This window comes from Panicum hallii, chromosome 7 (assembly GCF_002211085.1).
Source record: "Panicum hallii strain FIL2 chromosome 7, PHallii_v3.1, whole genome shotgun sequence".
Taxonomy (NCBI): domain Eukaryota; kingdom Viridiplantae; phylum Streptophyta; class Magnoliopsida; order Poales; family Poaceae; genus Panicum; species Panicum hallii.
In genome coordinates, this window is record NC_038048.1 from 42130340 (window position 1) to 42152073 (window position 21734).

Here is a 21734-nt window from a genome sequence, read left to right on the forward strand (position 1 = left end):
CTCTACCCTATAAGCATCTCTGAAAGACTGAGTCAGCTGATCCTCGAGATTGACGAAGTCACCTCAAACGACTACTTATCGACGGACACATCACTTACCACCACTTAAAAGAATAATAAGAATAGCGAGCGAACAAAGATCTCGGAATCAATAAGGAAGCCAAGTTTGCATCTGCTACAACGGCCTTTACACCAGTCAAACTGGCTTCAAATTAACCGCAAGTACCGCATGATCAACACGAGGGCCTTCTGGAAGGAAGGTAGGGGGGGCATCTATTTACGCAGCAAATTCAGAGAAAGCCTCGAGATGCACATCGACGCTACATACAGTCATCATGTCAGACGAGATGAGTAAATCAAACGCTTGAGATGAGCCGCTGGATAACGAGATCTCTATCCCCCGATTATGTTCCCGCGGGGGACATCCTGTCGCTGGCATGTCTGCAGAAAATCCATCTTGAGCACATAACAAAACTCCACTTGTCCAGCCTTCTTTATCAAGTCTGAACATCATCAGAGTTGAATAACACTGCGGCTTGTGTTAGCTGCTCCTTGGGTTGTGCAGTGAAGCAAGCAAAGATGACCAACGGTAAACAGGTCAGAAAAAGTGCATAGCAAACCAATGTCTGGAATATTTTCAGTTGGAGAAGATCTTGTTCAGAGATCAAGCTTGACCTGTGGTATTTGGCTGATTACATGGAAAACACACAAATTGTGGCGATCTGAGACTGCTGTATCAAATCGTTGCTAAGATTGCTATCTTATGCAGTCCAAACGGATTCCTGTTGTCCGCACCATGCAAAATTTTTACTGCAGAGGATTATCCTGTGTTAAGGTAGCTGTCATCCTGCCCCAAGATGTTACAGCGTTTCAATAGCTAGTTACTTCTGGTGCTGTCTTGAAGACTAGGCTGTTTTCAGTTATTAACCTCTACAATATCTGAACAAACTGGGAACAAATGGAGCTTCTTCGCTCGACCCCACAAACATCTTTCAGTACTCTTTGTTTCATTAGACATGTATGATCAGATATACATACAACACATGGGTAGCTTACTAACCACATGGAAAACAGACAACCAAAGTACAAAAACCCCTTTGCAAGGATCAGAGGCAGGACTTGGTAATATGACTGCACTTCTAACTAGGGTTGTGTATCCTAACACTAGACTATGTATACGATTCTCCATCCTTTGCTGCTGTTGTCCCTAAGAGACCTAAAAGTCGATATCTTTACACAGGCAATCTTGCGTTCAGTTCGATGAACCAAACATGTCAGAGATCAAAAATAGGGTCAATTCCTAGGGACAAGCTGGATGTGAAATCCATCTGGGAAGCCGAGGCCAGGGGTCCGGACTATGTTCCCGCCTTTTACCGTTCTCCAACTGGCATAAAAGGAAAAAAAAAATCTTTCAGATTTCATCATAATTTGATGACACAAGATACAGACTCATATTGATATAGCAGATGTGAGAAATATTACCTGTATTTTGTAACCAAACTGTGGATGAATGTCGCCATCAGGACCCTGCTGAAATCGGTCCCAACGCAGAACCGAAGGCCACCTCCGAATGCCATGAAATGCTTCGTTCCGCCGGTGATTTCAGGCTTGTTCTGTTCAGAGAAGGAGAAATTTAGGACCTAAATATGTCCGAGCATTCCTCTCTATACAGAAAATGCAATGCTTTCTCCTACTATTTTCATTCTTATCTTTTGTCGGGATCGGTGAATAGCACATGGTTCAGCTACCTAATTGAGAAACAGTCTGATTAGAGCTGCAAACCCCGATCACTCAATTAAACAATTGTCAGACAGTGAGACAATCAGAGGCTCTCTGTGTGCCTATATACTTGGCACGTTTGCACGGTTGTCTCTTGTTACTGAGCCAGACCATGTTCATCTGTTGCCATTTTGACCTTGTTGTTAAACTACTCGGGAAGGAAGCTTCGGCGATGGTTCAGGAACTCCACGGACACCAACCGAATTCCTTCTTGATCTCCGTGGCCAAGTTGGTACTTGGGATCAGAGCCTTGAGATCTCATACTAATTAATCACTCTGCCAATTATTGGAGACTTTTGCAGTTGGTTAAATTATTCCCCTTTGTGATTTCCGTTTTAATGGCGAGGAGAATATATGCAGGTTCGGTGAGCAGATCAGATCATAGCATTTCCTACTCCCTAGATAGAACTAAACAACACAATCTCTGACGACCTAAACAAGCTGAACGACCTGTGACCCAGAACCCTAAAGCTGACATGAAAGATGCAGAGTACGCTAGCGGTTGCTGAGATATTGAAGAAGACGAACCTGCCACCTCCATGGGTTGAACGCCAACGGGTCTTCGTATATGTCAGGGTTCAAGTGCACAGCCGGTGGGCACACCATGATTCCCCATCCCGCCGGAATCGTATAGCCTGTGCCAACGCCGCAAAAACACAGCACAAAACTGAGCTCTAGGGCAATTTGCTGGAGATAGCATTTTCTTATACGAGAACAGGAGACGCCGCTGCATGTGCAGGATGGTATTCCTGATGTGTACCTTTGATCTCAACGTCTTGCAGGGCCTTCCGGAAAATCCCCGGCACGATGTTTGCGAGCCTCACCATCTCCATGATGACCTTCAGAGACACAGAGAACGGTGGGGGTCAGTTTTTCAGCACTTGCCGGATTCAGAGAAGTGCACTTGAGTTCAGATTACTTCAGAACTCTGTACTGTGGCGAAATCACGGCCTCAAGTTTTTGATTCCCTTCTATTCTTTATTAATCTTCGGCGGTGAATTAACAATGAGCTTTTGTGGTTCTTGTACACTAATTAAGTAAGATTATCTATCAACCTCGAAGCTTGAGCCGGCCCTGTTTGGGGAACACGAACTATGGCTTGCAGACTTGCAGTTGCTGGCTGCAGCTAGCGTTGGGCTCCCAAGATTCTTGCACAGTTGTTCTGCTAACTCTCGATTGGCCACTGGTTTATACTGTGTTGGCAAGTTCAGGATGCAACTTGTGCAGGTGCTCGTACGAAAGGACTAGGGTAAGCAAGCTAGGGGCGCAGCGGTCAGGGGCTAGGCTCACCTGGTTCGTGAAGGTCATCGATCTGTACTCGGCCCACGTGACCGGGGCATCCGGGTCCTTCCTGTTCCTGGCGATCGCGTCGTGCTCCTCCTGCTCGACCACGCATGGCAAAGTTAGCTTGCTCCGTCAGAATTGCCGCTCAATTTCTCCTGGCTGCCGTTGGTGGCTTTTTTGTTGCTTACCCGCAACGCGTCGACGATCTTGGGGTTCTCGGTGAGGAGCTTGACGCCGAGGGTGAGCGCCAGCGCCGTGGTCTCGAAGCTGGCGAAGAGGAGCACGAACATGAGGTCCAGCGCGATGGTCTCCGTCAGGAGCGGCTTCTCCCTCCGGAGTTCCTGGATCACGTGATCGAAGAAGTCCTCGCACCGCCGCTCCGGATCCGCCATCCGCTCCTTCATCATGCTCCTCAGCACCTTCATCGCGTTCTTCCGACCCTGTTGTTTGTACATCCAACGGCGCAAACTGATTAGAAAACTCGATTGCAAATGTTGTTCTGTCCAACCTAGAATTCAACTTGGTGAAGATAAATATTATTCCTTGAGAATTTATGAAAGGAATAATGTACGTGCGCAGCTATAAGGCTTGGTACAACCGTGCGTGCGCGCGCGTGCTCGCTAGTTTATGGGTTTGGCATGTGCAGACTGTTTGCAGATGGTGCAATTTGAGGGCTGTTCTTCTTCAGTTTATGCTGATGAGATGAATTCGCAGTCACCGCATTTTTTTACCTCCATGCATTCATGGTAGGCCGTGCCCGGGATGTTCACAGGGAAAGAAATGAGCCCGCGAATGAACGCCACGAAGTTCTTCCTCAGGCTCTCCGACGACTTGGACGGCTCGTAGCCGATCAGCTTCTTGGCGGTGAGATCAAATATCATCTGAAAATCAAGCAGCAATCCGCGTCAATGTGGGCACAAACAACGAGCGAGCTGGCAATGGCATCAGCAGGCTAGCTGCAATGCATGCTTACCGTGGACAGGCCTTCCTTGAGCTCGACGCTGGGCTGCGCCGCCCACGCGGCGAGGCTGCCGCGGCACGCGGCGTCCGTCTCGGCGACGAGCGCCGCCTTGAGGTTCTCCTGGCCGTAGAGGCGGAGCACGAGGGTCTTGAGGTACTTGTACATGAAGCCGTGCAGGGAGCCGACGTTTTCACGGCCGAAGATCTCGGTGAAGGTGTCCGGGTACCAGCTCTCGAACAGCTTCCCCTCCTGCTGGAACACGAAGTAGTTCATGTCCGGGTCCGCCGACACCACCACCTGACGCCCCACGATGCTGGTCTTGAAGATGCTCCCGTACCGCTTCACCCTCTCCTTCACGAAGGGGGAGACGTCGCAGGTCTGGTTGGGCGCGAAGAACTGCATCGTCTCGCCGAGGAGAGGGATGCCCATGGAGCCCGGCGGGAGCCTGCCCTTGGACTTGGGGTGGCTCCACCGGTACGCCCAACGGAGGAGGGCGGCGAGGACCGCCAATGCCGCGGCGCAGAGCGCTATATAGGCCATGGAATCCATGGCCTCCGAGGTGACAAGAAGGTTCGCGGTATATAATTTCCGCGAGAGAGGGATGGTGGTGGCGAGGCGGAGAGAAGCTAGCTGAAGATATGGTTGCATGTGCCAAGGGGAAGGAGGAGGAGACTGGCAGCTAGCGAGGCAGGGAGGAGAGGGGTTATGTGTGGGTTTGTGGGAGTATGGGCTTGGGGGGATTGCCTTTTATAAACCACCTCGCGGCAAAGGCTTGCCCCTAAAAAAAAGTGAGGGAAAGAAAAAGAATATGCGTACTCCTTTTCATTTGTTATTTACGCATATGCCCTTCTCATGTAGCAGTGACATACCTTGGATTTTCTAACAGTACTGTTATAGCTTAGGACTGGTAAGTTTTATGGTAATTTAGTTTATGAAAGTTCACTAATTATCTGCAAAAAAATTGTCTTGTACAAATAGATAAAGTTTTGAAACCACCAAGAGAATTGCTTGTTATATTGAAGATACGGGTGGCTTGGGTAAAAGAAAATATATAAAAAAAGATAACTAGCCCTTGGATATATTTTGGACTATCTAATCTACATGGTATTGTCTAGACCAACTTTAAGACATTTGTATTAAATTTGGAGCATTTTTCATGAACCTAGAACTTTTTTCTTAGGAAGGAAATTCACAAATTCAATTGGCAGAACATTCACAAATTCAATTTGGCAGGACATTTATTTTACTTAAGCGGAAAAAAAATATCTTGAGAAGAATTTTTTTTACTCTAGTAATTTTTTTTTGGCCTTAGAGGAGCATTCACGAATTCAATAGACAAATATACAAAATATCAATCAATTGACATCGAGTAAATATGTTTTTCATTGATATACACTGTTTTAGTTGTACTTGATTTATCGTACTAAATACCCTTATGGAAAAAGTACGATCATCAATGTTCCCTAGACACCCTTTTCCGTAGAAGAAGCTCAAACCAGTAGTTGATCTACCCTGAGGTTTAGCAGCCTACACTCAAGGCACCTATGATTACTTGGGAAGCACACAGGGACAGGAATGTAATTTCCAATCCATTCAAGGCACCTATGATTACTTCCCTTTATTTCATTTGTGGTAGACCGCGGTTGCGGCGGAGGAGCTAGTGTTCGCTGCGATCGATTCCCCTGGCGCCCGTATTGGCTGTTGAGAGCTGGCTGGAATTGGCTAGGGATATACTAGTACAGAAAAGAACAGCAAAGTATTGCCGGGCGTGTCTCCGGACCATGGATTATTCTGCCATCGCTCTCGGTGCCAGGCGATGCCTTTGTTTATGCAGAGCGCGTGGGCAAGTGCTCCATGGTTTCGTTCCATCGGAGCACGAGATTCCAGCCTCGGCTTCAGGAAGGGCGCTGTACAGCATGCTGCCCATTTTGCTTGGTGTGCGGTAGGATGGAACAGCAGTGCCGTACTGCAGCCATTCGCTGCAGCTGGTGATGTGATCACTTCTCAGCTTCAGATTTGTAATTTTTTTTAATGTTCTGGCAAGGCTCTGTTATTATTACCTACATCATCTAGAGCCAAACGTACTGCTAGCAAACATGAAAAGTGCAGTACACTCCTTGCAGACACTGCACTTGCTTCAGAGCTCTCGCAGTCATGTAGTCATCAGTCAATATTTGTGAGCTTTAAGCATAAGAAACTGAACTCACAATTTTTCTGATCCGTGGCCTACGTGCTTATCACAAAACAACCCGATTGTATATTCACCGGCACGCGCCAATCCCATCTGATCTCCGTGTGGGCTTAGAAGTGAGTCCACAGCTGAACTTTTTTCGCAATCTCTTTGATCGATCCTTTTCCTGCTTCTTTTCTCGGCTGTAACACTACGTGTCACAATCTAAGGTCTATACTCATGGTTTCATCAGTGCCTGTATACTATTTCGCCAGCTATCTAGGCAGTATATAGATTACGTTCCTCGGCTCTAAACAATCCTATCCGGAGCTAGCCTGAATCCAGCTCTGACAAGAAAAAAAAGCAGATCAATCCAGTTTCTGAATCTTCTTGGAAGCGAGCAACGACCAGCTGAAGAGGTCATGGGCGCTGTACTTGGCGCATAAATCCGTCAGATGTGTCAAGTAGATTCGACACGGCTGGTGATGCTCTTTTTTTTTCAGACGAAAGCTGGTGATGCTCTGTGGTTGCCATTTCCGTTCAGGAGTCCATTTTTTGCCGTCTAATAGACCCTTGTTCTCTAACACAAAGTGCTCTGCGCGTAGCATAGCAGAACTAGAGAAATGGCACTTTAGGACGGGGCAAAGAAAAGGACACAGAGAACAGCTGAACGCACCATTTGGTACTACTACTAGCACAGTAGCACTGTCCCACCTTTCTGCAGCACATGACCAAGTTCAGGAAGGAGAACAGCCAGGATTCAGGCACTTTCTCCGTGTGGCTGCTGGGATTCTTGCTGGAAAAAGGCATCGCAGAACGCTCGTTCTAGTTGGTCTCGGATGCCTTTTCCCGAGCCTTGCCGGTGCACTGGAGCCCGCGGCACCGGCACCGGCACCGGCACCGGTTCTCCCGAGCCCGCTCTCCTTGCGGTTTCCGAGCGCAAGAAAACAGAGCAGGAAAAAAATGCATGAACCTGGGAACACGCGTACGTGCTCCTGGACGCATCTGGGCAGCACAGTACAGAACAGATCATCACCGTGTTCGGGTTCCGTATGGGGACGTACGAAACAGCGAGGCCGCACGCGTGCCGCATACAAGCAAGTGGCCCCCCCTGCGGAGAGTAACATGAGCAACAGCGAAACAGGGCTTGGCTTCGCCTATGGGATTAGAATATTGGGCCTGAAGAATAGGGGTCCGAATCATGGAGGGAGGCTCAGAAACTGGGATCCTGTTGTGGTGTGGAGAAGCGGAGAGCTAGTCTTATTGGGGCAATGTTGCTGCTCTGCATGCTGAATGAATGGGCACTCTCCTGCACGTCCATTGCGCCTTCCCAAGTGGATTTTTGAGGATATAGAAACACAGACTACTGGGTTTTCAATCGCCTGAAAAATGCAGAGATTTCCCATCTTGGGTACCGGAGGCTAGCTGATTCGGTTTGGGAGGGAGACGATGTGTTTCATCATTGCTTGCCAAAGTAAGGAAGGTGCATCCTTTAAAAAAAAGTAAGGAAGGTGACTGCCAAACAATATGTTGCGGAGGTGATGTGGCAGGGACACCGCCGATCACAGAAGACGTGGAGAACCATCAATCGGGTAATGCTAAGGCGGGGAGTTTAATTTTAGAACCAAAACGAACTAGGATCTTAATAGCCCTATCCCGCTAGGTATAAGAAATAAGGTGATCGACGGCCAATATTGCGGAAGATGAACTTCTTTCAAGATCTTCCTAAACGACTTCGTCTCTTCCCTTTAGCTATGTTATGTACCGTAATAATATATACAAGGGAAAAGTCCAGTTTACACCCTTAATCTATCATAAAAGTTCGATTTTCGACCTTCAATTATAAAACCGGATAGTAAAGACCATCCAAATGCTAAAACAGGATAATTTGGCCCTTTGGTTGGTTTTGAAGGTGTTTTTTCATTTTATAAAAATTAAAAATATTCAAATTTAAATTAAAAAATTCATAAGTAATTTATTTTAAATTAAAAAACGCAAAATGAGTATTAATTTTTTTCAAAAATGTAACCTATCTATTGGCACTCTACTTGTTAGTTATTCAGATCCAATTTTTTTATATTCATAATATTTGGTTGCTCGTAATTATGCCTATTATTTTTTAATAAATAAGATTCAAATAGGGCAATAATAGATAGGTTATATTTTTTTAGAAAAATATTGGTACTATTTTCATATTTTTCTGATTTAAAATGAATTAGTTTTGATTTTTAGATTTAGTTAGAATTTTTTTTAAAAAAAGAAGACAAAACCACATTCGAAAACACCAAAGGGCCAAACTTGTCCAGTTTTGATGGTTCGATAGCCCTCCTTATCCACTTTTGTAGTTGAAGATTGGAAATCGAACTTTTGTGATAGTTTGAGAGTGTAAATCGGACTTTTCCCTATATAGAAATAGTAGCAGCAAAATATCGAAAACCTTAACAAATAGTTTATGATGACTAACCTTTGATCCGATCTGTGCACCTAATTATGCAGCGATCACGTACGCATACCTAAAACGATTAACTTGAACGGCAGGTGTGAACGTGACGTGCAGCCTCAAGTCTAGAACATGCAGGCGCTATTAGGGGCAGCTTAGCTAGCAACGTGCTCTCCCCGGGATCGCGATGGAAACAAAAAAAAAAACAATTCAGCCCGATCGATCGCGCTTTTCACCAACATACAAAGAAAACGATAGCCAGATCGATCGGCCGGGGTCGAGCCAATGCGTGTCGCGCAGGCTCCATGGTCTCTGCCTACTCACTCGCAGCAGCTCTCCAATAATCATTATTCCAGTCGCCGCGAATATTTCCAGTTCATCTCTCGCTCGATCATCGACGACCAGTGGCAGGCGGACAGCACCGGGACAGCGCTGATCGATGAGCCCTTCCAGTCCACCAGGTGAACGCGTGCAAATTGCTCGCGCCGCAGAGCTCCCAGTGGACTTTCTCGTTCCAGGATCCACCCCCATGGCCATGGGGCTTCTAGAGGCTCCGAGCGCGATGCTAGCAGCACTGATTGGCCAAGCGTACGTCCACGGCAGCACGAGCAGGGCGTGGCCCATTGATTAGCGGCCGCCGTCGCATGGGACGCGAAACCCTAGCTTCAATTTCTTTAAGCGGATCGTTGTTCGCGTGGCTGGTTTGTTAACCGCGGCCGCGGACAGGGTTGAAAAATCGAGCGTAGATTCTTCTTCTTCTCCTCCTCCATGCGCGCGAACGAGAGTCCACTTGATGTCTTGTTGACGATGGCAGCGGGGAGCGACGACCCGATCTGCTCCGCGATCCCAACCTCCGAATCATTGCGAGGGATGAAAAGGCTCCGGCCGGACAGATGCATTGGATGGATGCAGAGAACATGCGTGTGTTCTTGCGGGCGAAGGAAACGATCTAGCGGGAGAATGGAGTATGTTTCTGGAGCAGATCAGCGCCACGGATGCAGATGTGCCAAGAGGGGCAAAGAGAATTTGCGGCTGGATCGTGGACGAACGAACGGCTGCACGCAGGGTTTGCAAGTGAACCACTTGCATGTATTGCTTGGCTGCTGGTACTTTCTTGCTGAATTTTATCGAGCAACTGTCAGATCATCGGATGGTGCAAGCAAGCAGCAGAGATCTGCGGAGGTTTGTGCAGTTTGCGTGTACGGCGTGCCTCTGATTGGTTGTTCCCAAGAACGACTTTTGGGAATTATAGCTTCGATGGGTACTAGTAGTTGTCAAATCGAAGTCGAACCAAGTCTATGTACTGTATGCAGTGTATGCATGGATTCTCGAGGCGGAAGATCTGCGTATATGTAGCTAGCCCGTCCAGTTGCGGATCGAGTAAGTAAACGCCCGCAACTGTCCGAGGCACGATGATGAAATGGTTCCAACTGCCAGTCAGCCGGGGGAACGTGGCATTATTTCCTTTTCGTTCAGACGTATCGGGGTGGGAAGAAGCACGCTGCTGGAGCTCCCACCGACAGGGGAACACACGGCTTCTGCGTCAGCAGCGCGTCCACATAACACGTCTGCTGAACCTGCATCCGCTGTGCCTTTCATTGCCAAAAGGTCTCCGGCCGGGTCCCTCCGGCCACCACAGACTTTGGCGATTTTTGGGTTTTGGGTACCTCTATTCTTCTTGAGTTTCCTTATTAGCTAGGCGGATCGCGTGAAATATCCGGAGCCATCAACTCAGCGTATTCTAATCAATATTATTTTAATTACACAGTACAATTTAGACACTCACAACGCACGCACATTCACCTCTATGGACGCATATACGTAAACTCTACCTCTATGAGCATCTTTGAAGACTGAGCCAGCAAATTGTCAAGATTGATGAAGTCACCGCAGGCGTCTCGCTGTCGACAGGAACATCACCTACCATTAAAAGTATAACGCCGTTAAATTCTAGAAAATTCGTTCCCACGAGGAGTCGAACCTAAAAACCTGAGATGCTACTAAAGCTCTTGTAACCACTAGACTACAAGGCCTTTCGCTGTTCTAATCAACATTGACAATAATATGCATGGGATCATTACGTAAATAGTCTAAAGTTCCTAAATCACACATCTATGTCATTATAAAAAATAACATGCTAAAGTAAACCCTCAAATTTATTTTAAAATTACTCAATTTTCAATAGTTAAAAAGTTACCTAAAGTAACCACATAAACCTGGATCTAAACCCTCTAGCTCTGCCATTATAAAGAAATATATGAAATTTAACATAACTGAATAAATAAAAAAAGGAAAAAAATTCAAATTACTCCCTCAATACGGTCAAAGTCCGGATAACCCCCTTAACTATCTTTTGGTTCGATTTGGCCCCTAAACTATGTTATTTGGTTAAATTTACCTCCTAATACAATTTGTATTTTTTATTTCTCCATATACAAGTGGAATATTAATTTAAAATTTTGCAGGATTGTAGTGGGCATCACAGTGCATGTCAAAAAATATATTATAAATTTTTCTTCATTATTTTTCTATAATTTTCTATTATAAAGGTTACTTTATTATTAAGTATCATACCGTATCAAAATAATGATGAAAAATTCTTGACATATTTTTCTAAAATTTGTTATAATGAATACTATCATCTTGCAAAATTTTAACTCAAGACTTCGCTTGTTCATGAACAAATAAAAGAGATTAATCTTATTAAGGGGTAAAGTGGACCAAATAACACAGTTTAGGGGGTAAATTGAATCAAGAAACAGCTTAGGAGATTATCCAGACTTTAACGATATTTGAGGGGAGTAATATGGACTTTTTTCATAAAAACTATATCATATGAAAAACATGAGAGAGAGAGCGCGCGCGTGCTCAAAGACAATTTTTTTTATTAGCCATGTGTCATACCTTATCCACGAGCTTCTATCAATATGTATCAAGCACATATTGATGTACTAGTTTTATTAGTTGAACCCGATGTAAATTGACAGTGTAAAACTAAGAGTCTGCGGTGTTACGACTGCAAACCTCTGCCACTAAAATTTCTATAAAGAATGAAGATGAGAATTATCGCAAACCTTGAAAAAGATGCACACTCCTGTCCTTTTCTAACAGAGGGCAACAGCTGCAATACGCGGCCTAGCCATCGCCTCTCTCTTACGAGTAGGTACGACGGACTAAAAGCATTGTTAAACTAGTGAGACTTGACAAGTTCAATCTGACACACAAACCGGCCAGCAGCTAGCTAGGTGATGAGCACGTAGCTAGTAGCCTAGTACTTTGCCCCGGCCGCGATCTTTGCGGCGATTCCATGAGGGAATGAAAAGGTTATGAGATCAGGCCAAGAAATGGTCAGTGCCCGCACCCCCCCTCCCCTCTCTCTCGCCGCGGTTGCTTTGGTCGGTACTCGATCGGTAGCACAGGGATACGCATGATCTCTCTTAGCTTCTGGATATGGTGAAGCCAGTTAGAGATAGTTTACTAAGGGGAATCGTTTTGGTTCGGACCCAAATTAAATCATGCCGATACATCCAGGCTCCAACCTGTAGCACAGCAGTGTGATTAGGATGGCTCAACAAGACTGCGCGTCTTCGATCATAGCTAGTCTCGCCGCGTTGCACACCTGCTCACTCGTTTTCAGTGACATCTCGGTGCATTGTATAGTCACGCAGGTCAGGTCAGGACAGGGCTCGTGCGAGATCACTTCGTTCTGATGTGCATTGTATCTGGACGAAACACAGCTGCAGGTTCCACGCAGGCGTCGTGCTCCAGGTACACCTAGCTAGCTAGCTTAGCTAGCTAGCTAGCACTAGCTAGAGGAGATAGAAACTCCAAGCCCCAAACTTCCTGGAAAACTAAGGCGGGCAGTGCGTGGCTGTGAACTCAAGGAAGGTCTGAACTACTTGTGGAGCATCTAGGTATTGTTGAAAAGCATGTGCCGTTGAGCGAAGCACGGGGAGCATCAACGAACACTCGTGCAGTTAATAGAGGGCACTTCTCCTGGATGCCATGTACAGCTAGCACACAATAATCACAGAGAGCAGAGGCCTGCAAGGAAGAGGTTACATGCATGTCTGACTGCGCACAAGTTAATTTAAGCTTTCCTGAACAGAAGATCGCTTGCTCTGATGCCATGTTTAGTTTAGACTACTACTTATCGCCTTTGCCTCGTACCCAAGTTTTCTCCCTTCATGCAGATCCAAGGCAACCATGCATGCAACGCAAGAGGGTTTCAGTCAAACTGAACTTGTCAGTCTGCGTGCAATGGGCACGTATGCTACTATGTGACCGGCCAGTCAAAGCACTCTAACGTATCTCTCCATGTATACGCGCAGTGCACCATACACATTGCGTCACGACCAGCCATGTTCATGTGCGCTTGAGTCCAAGAACGTACAGGCTCACGTGCAGTAGCGCAGCCAAAGCAACTGCAAGGAGAAAGCAGGAGGCATGGTGCACAACTCCAGCTCCAAGTAAAATTTAAACTAAAACATATATTTGAATCGCTTTATTTTAATTTATAAACTCTAAACTTGACTTGGAGCTGAGAGCAGAGAGCTGTATGCCATTCAACAGTCTGAAGCTTGGAAACTTGGAAAATTGGAATTTTCTCCTGTTGCGACAAGTGGTCGATCTAATGTATTGATATAGTCTAAATTCTAAAAAAAAAGATGACTTTGAATAACATGTTTTCAATGAAAATTATGGCATTCCAAATAAAAAGATTTATTATCAAGCATTTTTCACAACGGATCATGCATACAATATTTTGAATATGTATAATGTATAAATTTTTGTATTATTGATATCTGGCTGGAATCCTCTAACGGGTTAAAATTTGATCAAAGGGAGTACTACCTTTTTATATGGCACGTTGCAGACCGTCGATCTAGCACGGTACATTGATGAGTTGCTGGCACATGTAACTTTGCCGATTCTATTTTGTGAAAGAGCAAAATGAAAAATGTTTGAACATCAATTACATAGAAAAATGTTTTAAAAAACCTCAGGATTGAATTTATGCGCCTTTTTTATTCCCCCTTGACGGAAAAAATAAAAGTAGATTATATTTCTTCAAAGATCAAACTACATATGTGTTGAATGGCTACCAAGATCCTTTTTTGCAGAAGTAATAGACACAAATCACCTTACTTAAAACTTAAAAGCTCGGTCCAGTTTCGTAACCTCAAAGTTGCTTCCAGTCATCGGTACACATGAAAACATCAACAATCATGGAGATCTTTTGACTGGTTAATTTGTTCGAGTGGACATAAAGTTTTGACTGAAAAGTTCAGATGAGCTACCAGGTAGCCTGCTGCTAGCTTAGCTTCTCCTACGCCTGGTACTCACATGCAATGCTTGACAAGAGTACACACTACACAGGATTACCGGAATGCATGCCTCTTTGTCTTTGACTATACATTTAAACAGTACTAGCTATGCGTATACGCAGCTCCATTATTGGCTGCAGGTTCAGAAATCGGCTACCCAAGACCTGAAGATCAACCAAGGTCGAGTACACACAGCCACGGAGAAGCACTCGAGCATGGCGCTCGATCCCTTGATCTCTCATTCGATTTGCGCGCTAGCATAGGGCTCGCGAATGTCGCCGTTTCAGGCTACCAGCCAGATACGTGCCAGCTAGCACAAGCAGAGCTGCTGCTATCTAGTAGTATCTACTAGTCCCCAGTTCTGCGTGCAGCACGCATCGGCATGGCGAGCTGCTAAAGTCTGAAGGCCCCGGCCCATGCCTGTCGCTAGTAAGCCAGGCTGCGCTGAGTAAAGGCGACCCGCGACAACGCGAAGAACCATGGCTCGCGCGGCCGGCAGCGCCTGACATGCTACGTTGGCGAGGCTTGGAGCTTGCGGGTACAAGGGCGACACACGCGGTTCTCTCCTGCATCGAAGTGTTTGGAGCTCGGCGCAGAAGAGATGTCTGATGTCAGCAGGGGACAGGGTTGCAACATCTGAGACGACGTATATGTAGGTCACAGGAGCAGAGAGGCTCGAGGATCACACGACTGCCTCACCGCCGTATTCCCCCACACCAGTACACCACGGCATGGCCATCCGATCCGATCCTAAGGGTTGGCGGCTGTCAGAGATGGCCAAATGTGACAAGACTGCCAGGCTAGGCTGCTCGCCAATGTGCGGCAAATTGCACCACTCGTGGCCTGCTATCCTACAGTTTCCGTCTCCATTTGCTTGTCCTATATATATACGCGTTATAGCGAGATTTCAGATTTGAGATAATAAATGTGCAGGTGTGGCGATGCCTCTGGCTATTTGCAGTGTCAGAAGACATGCGTGTTGTCAGAACCGAGGAATGTAGCTTGTGGATTTTTTTTTTTGAAGAACAGCTGGTGAATTGTGAACTTGAGATAGTAGTTGAAAGATTTGAATGCAGAAGGCCTTTGTTTTTGTCTTTTTTTTTAATGAGCACAGACAGCCTTTCTCACTTTGTTGAAGCTTGGAGATGTTAAAAGGCCGTCGAAAGGAAACCTCGGAGTGGAAGACGAGCTAGGCGCACGCAAGTTGCATGTCGCGCGCTGATGGGCCTAGCCTGGAGACGCTGAGGCATGGGTTGACACTTCGCAAGACATCGATGGGTGGATGGATGGATCTCTGTGCAGACACCGTGAAGTGGCTGCGACATGTCCAAGCGCTGGAAGCTAAGCTCAGCCTCCGGAACAAGCTAGACAGCCAGCTAGCTCATCCACAGCAACAGGCACATACAAGTTGCACAAGTGGTCCGCGCCAATAAGCAGCTGGCTAGCTAGGACACTGACGACGAAGCTGATCCGAGCCATCTAGCTCGATCTGAGGCCGTGCGTGCAGCACGAGCTAGCAGCTTAGATCGATGGTGATCTCTGACGGAGCGAGCTAGCTAGCTAGCGCGTGAGTGCAAGCTCCCACACGCACGCATGTTACGCAGCACACATGCATCCGCGGATCCCTCTGACCCTGGGGGGAGGTACAGATTCGGTTCGGTTCGTCGTCAGATGCGAGATGGAACCGAACCTCGGAAGCGTCGAGTCCTCCCGCGGAACTAGGGATTGCTATCATGCTATGGATCTGTGGGCGGCGCCTGGTGGGTTGCCCATGTGGCATGGCAGGCGTCGCGAGCAATGCAGGCCGCGGTTTTGAGCAGCGCAATCGGTGTGCTCGATCGACTGAGATGAACGAGTATGGCCTGCAGGTTGTACGCATGTTGATGAACAATTGAACATGATTACGAGCTGCTGGGAGTACCCTGTCCAAACCTGCATTTTGAGGTGGAATGCGAGGCTGTAGACTACAGTGTCAGTGTCGTGTCACCCCGTCGTGCTGATCGTGGTCAAGTGGGCTGCAGCCCTGCACAGCCTGGCAAGCCCAAGACCCAAGCGTCAGGCAAGTTCGGGCCGGTCTGCTGCGGCCGCGTGAATCGTGGTCCAAGGGATGCATTGGGCCGGGTCGTGTTTTCCGTCGATGCGGGAGGCCCATATTCCTAACACACCGTGAGCCCGCCGAGGGTCCGAATGTTCACACATTGTGGGTTACGGGAGGGAACAAAAAATAATGTTGCTGCGCAGGATCGAACTGGAGACCTTCAGTGTGTAAGACTTACGTGATAACCACTGCTCCACAAGTGAATCTATGAGTATCAGAAATATATTTAAATCACCTGTCATGGAACCGGCACATCCCCACATTTGGTCACACGCCGGAGGCTAGGGGCTGCGCCTTAGGTATCATCTAAGGCTAAGGATCCACTTTATGTAAAAGAGGTTAGGTTAGAGGGTCTAAAAAAATATGTTTGTAAGATCTACGGATTTAGTTGCAGCGTCCAAAGATCAGTTTGTGAGTGACAGGGACTCCTTTAAAAATTTCGTCCGAGTATCAACTTGTAATATTTTATCCCATCAATGAAATAAATATAAACAACCGTCTCCTCCTCCTCCCTATAAATTGAGCTCTAGAACTAGGAGGAGAGAACTTTTGCCCATTTGCTCACTTGGCTTTATCCCTCTCACTTTATCACTTAGGTTGGCTTGAGTTACTTTTCTCAAAATCTACTTGGTTTCGGCTTGTCCGAACCCAACCGAGGCCTTTGTTTTTTTCCTCGATGACAGCATAATTTAGCCACTAAGGTATACATAATGCTTATTATTAGTATAGCTCTTATTTCAAATTTCATGTATTTCTATTTTACACACGCGCACGCACAATATTTGCACATAACTTTGGTAATTTTATTAATTTTGCAACAAGCGACATGCACGTTCACAAACTTAAATAGAGCACATATATATGGCACATTCTGGCACCAAGAAGCATGCATGCAAGGACGAAGGTGCCAGATTCACACTTGAGAATTTTGATATGCATCTCCGGTAGATTCATGGTCCATATCAGGCCCTCGGGAGCAGTTATTGTAGTTTTCAAGCTTCAGATTATAAAATTATATTGTACTTTTACGCCACCACTAATTGTTCCTTCTGTATACTTCATGGCTAGTATGCACAAAGAGAGTGAACTAGAGTCATTAGACTGTAAAAGGGACATCCTCATGTCATAAAAAAAAGCCTCTGCTAGTCTGCTGTAAATAACAAGTCATTCTACGACTTCGTACTACAAGCAGAACGTAAGGTCTTGGGCCCTTGGCTAATCGCACTGTCTTATTTGAACATGGTAGCCATCAGGAAATTCTAGCCCCGGACTTCGGACTATCTTGCCTCCCCCAAGATTTTTCCACCTGTCATGTGAAAAAACAGAGGTGCTAACATGTTCACTTGTGGAAAATGAATTTGATTTTCTTTTTTTTGTTGTGTTCACACTCCCAGACGAACTGCGTTTATGAAAATGGTACCTGTATCGGGTGACAAGGAAATGGAGGAAAATGGACATTTGCAGCTTGCTGAAGTCTGCTCCAACGCAGAACCGGAGGCCTCCTCCGAACGCCATGAAGTGTCTTGATCCACGGTTTATCTCCGGTTTATCCTGAGCATGAGCACGATCAAAAACAATTTCACCAGATATATGAGTATTCATGCAGTTCTGCTCATCACATGGGCTCCATCTACAAACCTTGAACCTCGAAGGGTTAAAAGTAAGGGGATCTGGGTAGATGTCTGGGTTCAGATGAACTGCTGGAGGGCAGACCATCACTCCCCATCCCGCTGGAATTGTGTACCCTGTCACCAGTGTTTGTCAAGAGTAGAAATGGCATTCAGGTTTTGTTCATCATGGTCTGAACGTACGTCAGGATGCATCATTTGCCAGATGATTAGTCATGTCCAAAATTTTTGCTGGAACAGATAGGACTCTCCGGGTGCAAGGACAGCATCACCTTTGAACTGTATTTCTTTCAGTGCTTTTCGGAAGATTCCTGGCGCAATGTTGGCCAACCGGACAGTCTCGTTAATGACCTATAAGATAGTGTGAATCTTCGTGTCATTGCAGTAGCTTAAACATTAGTACATCTTTTGTACCATCGTGAAATGTTTGTGATGAGTAAAATGCATGCATGCTCGGAAAGTTCCCAGTTCACCACGGCAGTATATAACTGAATATCTGAAGCCAATTGTTGCAGCTGTATACGTATCTTCATAAAAGTTAACCATAACTGAATGAGAATGATCAGTAAATTTTCAACCAAATTTTATCCTAGTCGACAACCTGGGATGTGAATGTCATAGACTTGTACTCCATCCATGTGATCCCATCAGAATCACGGCCCGGCTTACGGTCATTCAGAATCGCTTCATGTTCCACCTGCATCCAATCCAAAAATCAAATCGCAATCGCATCAGTGGCTATCAAAGACAGTTTGTTCTCCTGACCGTGAGCTCCTCCAGGACGTGAGGGTGATCGGCCAGCAGCTTGACGGCCAGGGTGAGCGCCAGCGACGTCGTGTGGAAGCTGGCGAAGAGGAGCACGAACATGAGGTCCAGCGCCATCTTGTCCGTCACGAGCGGCTTCTCCCTCGTGATCTCCTGGACGACGCAGTCCAAGAAGTCGCCACGGCGCCGTGCCCTTTCGTCGCCTCCTGCTCCTCCAGGCGCCTCCACCGATCTCTTCCTCTCCTCCAGCGCTTCCTGCAGCACCTCCATTGCACTCTGCCGCCCCTGAAAATGATACAAGCTTGTGCGGATCTAATTCTTGATACGCGGGCACAGCTGAATGCAGCATGTACCTTCATGCATGAGTAGTATGCTGTTCCCGGCAAATACAGCGGGAACGAGATGAGCCCTTGAACGAAGTCGAAGAAGCTCCTCCTCAGTACCTTGGACCTCGACGGCTCCAGGCTGAGCAGCTTGTTCGCCGAAAGATCAAACACCATCTGCGCGCGGAGAGATGACGGACACGTATCATCAACAGCAGGACGAATTGGAAACAGTGTTTGCTGCGCACAATGGTGTGCCTCTTACGTACCGTGGAGACGGCTTCCTTGAGCTCGACGTCCGGCAGGGTCGACCAGGTGCAGAGGGAGCTGCTGACGGCGCACTCGACGTCGCGGAGCACGGACTCCCGGAGGCTCTCCGGGCCGAAGTAGCGGAGCACCATGTTCTTGAGGTACCTGAACATGGCACCCTGCTGCTCGCCGACGTTGTCCCTGCCCAGGATCTCCACGAAGGAGTCCGGGTACCAGCTCTGGAACAGCTGCCCCTCCTGCTGGAACACCATGTGGTTCAGCTCCTCGTCCGCCGAGACGACGACCGGGTGGCCCACCAGGCTCGTCTTGAAGATCGGGCCGTACCTAAGCTTGCACTCGAAAAGCAACGGGGGCACATTTCAGATAGGAAATGCTACACAAGTTTGGCCCATTTACCAATTAATCGGGCCGCCTCGGCCCAAAATGAGGTGTACGGGTACCTCGCCAGCCGGTGGCGGACGAAGCGAGGGACGTCGAAGGAGGCGTCGGGGGAGAAGAACTGCAGCGTCTCGCCGACGAGCGGCAGGCCCATGGAGCCCGGCGGGAGGCGGCCGCGGCAGCGAGGGTTCCTCCACCGGTGCACCGCGTAGAGAAGCAACAGCATGAGGAGCACGAGCGCGGCGAAGGCCGCCCCGCCAGGGAGCCGCACGTACGCGCACATCGCCGGCGACGTGGGGGTGAACTCACGCGCTGCCGGCGGCTCTGCGTGCTACGCTCGCGCGTTCTAAAGCTTCCACATGGACACCGCACCGGAAATTTAAGAACACGGGGTACCTGGGGTAGCAAGCTCAGCCGGTGTTGTAAAGAGCACGGCTCGGAGCAAAGCGTGGACATTGACCACGGTTTGGTGAATAAGGCAATGCAAAGGCTGTGAAGACTAGTGGTTGCAGGATCTGCTGCAGTTGGTGTTGGATTCGAACGTTCTATGTTTGGTCTTCACTCTTTTTTTTTGCTTCAGTAAAATTGGCTCGGTTCGCTTTTTTAGAAGGATTTATTTACTCCCGCAGTCTTAAGAAATGCCAACATGTTGGGCTGCTGGACCAAACAAAAGTGGCTGCAGGCAAACGTTGCCGGACCAGCTTGGGCTTGCTGGACCAAAAACGTTCGATCCACTGGACGACAGACGGTGAGGCCCATGACTTGCACCTGGCTCCAGCAACTTCTGCTCTGCATTCCAGCCACATCCCTCCCATTCAACGCACGATGCAGGACGGGCCGCCCCACGCGGGAGGCAAACCTCGCGTGCGCCCCCGTGCCGGCGGCACACGGCCGGACGCGGCCGGTCCTTCGCGAGGAGGGTCCGCGCCGACGCCCCGCGAGGGCGCCTCCACCCGAGCGACATCGCCGTACGGCAAGCGCCTCCCACTCCACAACGGGCAGCGCTGGCGCCAAAGGCAGGGGCGAAAACAAAGATAACCGCCGCCGCCACATACAGCAGGCACTTCACGCCTGAGAGACGCACCGGCACGGTGGGTCGGCACCGGAAAGGTGGTGTCGCGTTGCCTCGCTTTCCTGCCGGTGCCCGAACCCTTTTTCTTTTCTCCCCGCTGCCGGGGAACAACCGTCGAAGCAGGGAATTTCTTTTGCCCCCTTTCCTGCCCTTGTACTGTCAGTTCAGTTGTGCTACTGCGCAGCACGTGAACGATGAACATCCACCGGCTTGGCTGATCCGAATGTCAGGTTCCCTTGCAGTTGCAGAGCTAGAGGATTCTCCCGCCCTGCCTGCAATCACACCGCGCGGCTAGCTCTGCACGCGTCCTGGTCCTGGTCCTATCGGCAGACTTTCAGCTAGGGGCCGTTGGGACAGCAACGCACCGCCGGACCACCCCCCCCCCCCCCCCCCCCGGCGGCATGGCATGGCAGAAAGCTATCCGTGGTACTGTGGTACCAAGCGTTGCTGCAAAAGTTGCACTTGCTCCCATCCCACATGGACGCTGTGGCTTGCGCATAGGACAACCAACTGAACTTTCTCCTGCAGTCCCCTACCTCGTCTCAGGCTCTCAGCGTACGTTTCAGTATCAGCCACAGCCAGTCAGCCAGAGCCAGTCACGGTATCTGCAGAAGCTGGAGCACCAGACACTGCAGTATCATGGTGAAACATGAATTTACCATGGTTTCAAATCATCAAATGGCACTGCCACTACCCACTAGCATAGCAGGATTAGCCAACTGCCCAGCTGCCCATTGGCATTGCTACTATTCCTCATGTGCATCGCTAATGACATCCTCTCATAGATACTTTGACAGCTGTCCCTGACAGAGATTCCTAACCACTACTAGCACCCCGGGTACTAGGTAATAGAGATTGTCCAGCCACTAACGGGCAGCCAATTACATGCAGATCTAGAGAGGCCATCACTCCAACCCGAGCTCTATAATACAGTGTTAGGTGAGTTTAGCAACACCACAGCTACCTAGCTAGCTACAAACCGGGGCACATCTCTGTGCACTCTTGTTGTAAAAAAGAAATGGGGAAGAAAAACAAATCTTACATGACCAGATAACCGGGCCTCCTGTTCACGTTGTTCTGTTACGTGTCTTTGTCGGTTTCGATCCGGTACGTGCCACTTTCGACCACCAGTGTTTGTTCGCTTGCTCCTCCTGTCCGGGACCAATCCGCTCTTGGGCGGTTGCACTTGCTGCCTGGTTCCTGTGTGTCACAGTGTGTGCGTGCCAGTGAAGACGATAGC

At 48.0% G+C, this 21734-nt stretch overlaps 2 protein-coding genes across 2 annotated transcripts; both read right to left on the minus strand.

Annotated features, from left to right (window-relative positions):
- Positions 1 to 989: 989 nt before the first annotated feature.
- LOC112900387 (cytochrome P450 87A3) lies at positions 990 to 4725 on the minus strand. Its single transcript, XM_025969219.1, has 8 exons — positions 4036 to 4725; positions 3794 to 3943; positions 3251 to 3502; positions 3069 to 3158; positions 2539 to 2617; positions 2307 to 2413; positions 1482 to 1612; positions 990 to 1383 (listed from the first exon to the last, which is right to left on the minus strand). Exons 1-8 carry the CDS (start codon positions 4669 to 4671, stop codon positions 1293 to 1295), a joined length of 1536 nt encoding a protein of 511 aa, XP_025825004.1. The 5' UTR covers positions 4672 to 4725; the 3' UTR covers positions 990 to 1292.
- A 12548-nt stretch (positions 4726 to 17273) lies between these two features.
- LOC112901425 (cytochrome P450 87A3-like) lies at positions 17274 to 19705 on the minus strand. The gene is made up of 9 exons (XM_025970341.1): positions 19485 to 19705; positions 19044 to 19368; positions 18805 to 18951; positions 18452 to 18736; positions 18288 to 18383; positions 17959 to 18037; positions 17697 to 17803; positions 17479 to 17609; positions 17274 to 17364 (listed from the first exon to the last, which is right to left on the minus strand). The coding sequence occupies exons 1-9, from the start codon at positions 19703 to 19705 to the stop codon at positions 17274 to 17276; spliced, it is 1482 nt and encodes a 493-aa protein (XP_025826126.1).
- Positions 19706 to 21734: the final 2029 nt, after the last annotated feature.